The sequence below is a fragment of the Dreissena polymorpha genome, chromosome 1 (assembly GCF_020536995.1).
Source record: "Dreissena polymorpha isolate Duluth1 chromosome 1, UMN_Dpol_1.0, whole genome shotgun sequence".
Taxonomy (NCBI): domain Eukaryota; kingdom Metazoa; phylum Mollusca; class Bivalvia; order Myida; family Dreissenidae; genus Dreissena; species Dreissena polymorpha.
Genome location: NC_068355.1, coordinates 185,418,698 through 185,424,068, shown reverse-complemented (window position 1 = coordinate 185,424,068; position 5,371 = coordinate 185,418,698). Strand labels below are relative to the sequence as shown.

Below are 5,371 nucleotides of genomic sequence, written 5' to 3'. Positions count from 1 at the left end.
GGTCACAGTGACAAAAAACGTATCACACAATGGCTGCCACTACAACGGACAGCCCATATGGGGGGCATGCATGTTTTACAAACAGCCCTTGTTTTAGAACACCTCTGATTTTGTATTTATATTTTGCTTAAGAACATACTGAATGTTGACAAAATATTGATAACATGTTTTAATGGGATTTTATTAAGTGCAAAAGACATGTACATTTATAAAAAAAAATTCAAAACATTTGGTTAACATCTTTTGTTCAAATTATGCCCTTTGGGTCAAATTTGCCCCTTACCCACGGGTCACAAAATTGAACATTATATACACTTCTTGCTTGCTTATTTTGTGAAAACTTTTAAAATATTCTTGTCCTTAACTCTAGGATCTAGGGCTACCACATTTTGTATGTAGTGAGATATAGTAGTTCTCTATGTGTCCAATAATTATGTTGATGAAGGTGGCAGTGGTAATGACTTGATATGTCTGTGAGATATGAATGCCAAAGTCTTCGTTTTACATAACATGAATTTTTATGTAAAAGTGGTTGTTCTTCATAAATTCTACATGTTCTTTGCAAATGACCTCTACAAAGTTGTTCCAGGAGTACCATATTGTCTGACAATCTTTTGTTTTATTGTTAACTTAAACTGTACTTGATTCTAGCATGCCACTATACTTCTTTGAAGTAATTTGAGCAAATTTCTCACTGTTTAGTAATGTATACATTGTTTAAGGTACATTATAATTTATAATTGTAGGTGGACTTCAATATGTATTATCTACTTATGCTGCCACAATGTAAAGGCAACAATCACTGGGTTTTGCTGGTTGCAAGTGTTATGTCCAGGACTGTATTCATTTATGACTCGTTGGGTGGTAACAACAAGGCTTTGTTCGATTTGTTCTGGTAAGGTTCAAAGCTGTAATTCATTTTTTGTCTTACCTGCTTGATATAGCAGTCACAGTAGCAGTTGGTGTTTGTGCATTTTATGTGTGTCTCTGAGCTTATCCAAACTGTGATTCGATAATTGAATATGCCATTTTTAATATAGCTTACCACATATGTTCTCCATGTAGAGAAGCTGCAGCGCATGCGTTAACAAGAGATCAAAGGTCACATTAAGGGAGCTTTTTTGGCCAGTTCCAGTTATCATTCCTCAGGCAATATACCAAACAAGATATTCAAAAAACTTTGTAAATCTTATTTGTTTTCTATATTTGGATCTTTATCTTAAATATTAACTTGTAATGACCACCAACACTTTAAAAATGATAGGCTATATATAAATTTAAGCTTGCTTTCTTAGTTCATTCTTATTTATTATTGTGTCCTATCTCTCACACTTATGTGTTTCAAATAATGTGTTAATAGCTTCACATATATATATATGTTTGAAAACTGATTACCAAAACAATTTGGTATAGATAAAGTACCGCTTAAGTATATAGGCACATGATTTTTGTTGATTTTTACCAACACAATATTTGTTGCAGCCAGTTCATGTGTCAACGAGCGCAAATTGTGAAAGGTGGCTTGGAAAAATTCAGTTCAGAGTTCAAAGCGCCACCTTGCAACAAACAGCGCCATGGAAACAGCTGTGGAGTGTTTGCATTGATGGTAATAAATTAGCTTTATATTTCTATATAGGAGTCACTTTGTCGTACTGTCGGTCGGTCTGTCCTGAAATTTCATCCGATCTTCACCAAACATGGTCACAAGTTGTATCTTGATGATGTTTAAGCCAAGTTTGAATATGGGTCATGCTGGGTAAAAAACTAGGTCACGAGGTCACTTAGTGTGTTTTAAACCGAAAGTTTGTTCGGACCATAACTATGTCATTTACCGTTAGATTTTAAAATAACTTGGTACATTTTTTCACCATCATGGGACGGTGTGTTGCGTGAAAAAAGTATGTCGATATCTCCAAGATCAAGGTCACACTTGGAGTTCAAGGGTCAAATGCTTGTCCGGGCCATAACTTTATCATTTATTGTGAGATTTTAAAATCATTTTGCAAATTTGTTCACCATCATGGGACGGTGTGTCGCGCGAAAGAATTACTTCAATATCTCGAAGGTCAAGGTCACACTTTCAGTTCAAAGATTAAAAATGGCCATAAATGAGCTTGTCTGGGCAATAACTATGTCATTCATTGTGAGATTTTAAAATCATTTGGCACATTTGTTCACCATCATTGGACGGTGTGTCGCGCAAAAGAATTATGTCGATAACTCCAAGTTCAAGGTCACACTTTGAGTTCAAAGGTAAAAAAAGGCCATAAATGAGCTTGTCCAGGCCATAACTATGTTGTTCATTGTGAGATTTTAAAATCATTTGGCACATTTGTTCACCATTATTGGATGGTGTGTCGCGCAAAAGAATTACGTCTATATCTGCAACGTCAAGGTCACACTGTGAGTTCAAAGGTCAAAATTGGCCATAAATGATCTTGTCCGGGCCATAACTATGTCATTTATTGTGAGATTTTAAAAATACATGGTACATTTGTTCACAGTCATTGGACGATGTGTCATGCAAAAGAATTATGTGGATAACTCCAAGGTCTAGGTCACACTTGGAGTTCAAAAGTAAAAAAATGGCCATAAATTTGGACTGCATGTCATGCTAAAGAATTCAAGAGTTCAAAGGTGGAAATTGCCATAAATGATAATGGCATTATCATTCTTAAAAATCGCCATAAATTTGATTCTCTTGTTTTGTGAAGACGGCATGCAAAATAGTCTGTGTCAATGCGGCACGTGGGGGTATTTGTCACGTCTGTGACAAAGCTCTAGTTTGCTTAGTAAAGATCTGCATTAACTTTTATTCAACAAAATAATGGGAGAATGTAGAATATAATCATCGTACCTTTCTGTTGGTGCATTGGTTTTTAGAGCCTTGCATTTTCTTTTAATTTATAAAGGACATGATATTTCATATGTAATATCATAACCTGAGGATCAAACTGTGTTATAGAGTCCCACTTTTGTCAAATAACCCTGAAAAAAGGTTAAACAAGAAGATTACTCATATTTAAATTTATGAATGTGTCATATAATGAAAAAAAGCATTCTCTTTGCTCCATTATATAATTTTGTATGAAAAGTTGTTTTTCAGTGTCTTAATGTGATTGTATATTTATGATGCATAAAACATGAATACTTTTCACTGTCAAACTATCGTTCTTGCAATTTTATTTTCAGAAATAGTATTTTTTGTGAACACTTAATCTAGTGAATATATGCTTTTCTTATTGCAAACAAATGTTGTTGTTAAAGTTAAGTATGAATGACTTTTACTTTATTTCCAGACTGCCAAATGTTTGGTCATGAAAAAGCATCCCACAATGTTGCGACAGGCCCATGATTCAGTTTATCGAGACTAGTCCTGAGACGCAGACTTCTGATTCATGGAGTGCGGCAAACATATCTGTGCGACTCGATCACTTCACTGTAAAGACCCGCACGACATTAAAATGGAAATTATCAATATGTGTTGTTTCTCGAAAATAATTTTTTGTCGCAGGAAGTGCTTCGGGCTCGATTAATCTGAGAACTCAACAAAATATTAATAAAATCCTTCTGTGCCAAAAACATATTGACTTAAAATAAATAATCCCGATGGCGTAAATGACTTATCATTTCATGTTCACGAACCGGTTTTAAAATACTTTGTAGACTTATCTGCTAGGCGGTGAGGACTTTTAGACCACCTGATAAACTTCAACTTTATTTGCCCTAGTTCAGTAACCGACTAAAGATATGCTAACATAATACTGACGACTGAAGAGTCTGTTGTGTCTTATATTCTCATTGCTACTTAAAATATTAAGTCTATTTCAACGTTTAGACTAATAATAAGCAAATTCGTTAAATTGATATCCCCCGCCAAATAAATTTTGATTATTGATGGGTGCAGAACTAACAGAAAAGTTTATTTGAAGGGTTGTACCCTTATCTCACTTATTTAAAAGCAACAACATAAAAAAACAATTGGCAATAACTCTTATTTAAGAAAGTGTAGAGTTATAGATTTTGTGCATGACACCTCTCCTCATTGATATCTTAACATCCATTAAATTTCATCTTTAACTCGTGTATTGTATCTGTGATAGAGTCCTGTAAAGTAACATCAGACATGTACATATGTACTAGGGTTATGTTTCTTGTGCATGGCACTTATTCTCATTGACAATTATACACCCATAAAATTTCATGTTGAAATCTTGTATTTATAGTTTCTGAGATAAAGCCCTGAAAAGTTACATCATACAAAAACAACAAAGGGCAATAACTCTTATTTAAGAAAGTGAAGGGTTGTGGTTCTTATGCATGGTTCTATAAATGAGATATAGCCCTGAAAAGTTACATCATAAAATAACAATAATTAGTAAGGGCAATAACCGTTATGTAAGAAAGTATACGGTTATGGTTCTCGTGCATTGATAATTATACACCCATTAAGTTTCATGTTAAAATCTTATATAGTATCTGAGATATAGCCCTAGTTACATCATACAAAAACAACAAAGCGCAATAACTCTTATATCAGAAAGTGACGGGTTATGGTTCTTGTGCATGGCACCTCTCCTCAGCTATATTTATACACCCATAAAGTTTCATGTTGAAAACTTATATTGAGTTTCTGAGATAAAGCACTGAAAAGTGTGTGAGTGACTGCACTGATAGACAGACCAACGGTATGTTTAAGTATATTTAGCGTACCCGGGGTACATTAAAGTTTACTTAAGAGTACACAGGGTACTTTAAAGCATTACCCGAGCTGAACCGACAATTACCAATCAAGCTTATTGACATATTAAATAAATGATGAAAGTGGTAACTATGATTGTGTGAAATATAATACAATAGTTTTCCTGAATTGAGTGTACATGTGAGTTAACTAAAATAATGATAAAAACACCGATTGGGATTATACATTTCTGGAACTGAATTTGGTTCATTATCAGTTTTTAACTTTTTTCTTTTTTAAGCTGAAATAATATATATATATATATATATATATATATATATATATATATATATATATATATATATATATATATATATATATATATATATATATATATTATAATCTGAAAATATTTTCTTAAATCAATGTTGTATCTTTGTATTAAAAAACTGCAACACTCTGGACTGTAAATTAGGCATAACCATATTTCTTTACAACGTAATGCATGTACATCATCGATATATATAACATTTAAAACAAAATCGTTTTAAAATTCAAATGTTTGCATGGCGTTAGAACTACTGTTTTGATATCTTTGTTGTGAACAATGTGTTTAGGTTCAACGTCCGAAAGCAAGATGTCCGAAAATAACTGCAAGCTGTTAAAACGCGAAATTAAGTTGAATTGAAA

The 5,371-nt window shown here is 33.1% G+C and overlaps 1 protein-coding gene across 1 annotated transcript; it reads left to right on the top strand.

Moving 5' to 3' along the window:
* The first annotated feature begins 320 nt into the window (after positions 1-320).
* On the top strand, positions 321-3,478 carry LOC127864239 (sentrin-specific protease 1-like). Its single transcript, XM_052403935.1, has 3 exons — positions 321-895; positions 1,483-1,606; positions 3,300-3,478. Exons 1-3 carry the CDS (start codon positions 759-761, stop codon positions 3,372-3,374), a joined length of 336 nt encoding a protein of 111 aa, XP_052259895.1. The 5' UTR covers positions 321-758; the 3' UTR covers positions 3,375-3,478.
* Positions 3,479-5,371: the final 1,893 nt, after the last annotated feature.

Coding starts and splice junctions, on each gene's coding strand:
- LOC127864239 (XM_052403935.1), top strand. CDS start 759: ATGTATTATCTACTTATGCTGCCACAATGTAAAGGCAACAATCACTGG. Junction 896..1,482: donor GCTTTGTTCGATTTGTTCTG/GTAAGGTTCAAA, acceptor TATTTGTTGCAG/CCAGTTCATGTGTCAACGAG. Junction 1,607..3,299: donor GTGGAGTGTTTGCATTGATG/GTAATAAATTAG, acceptor CTTTATTTCCAG/ACTGCCAAATGTTTGGTCAT.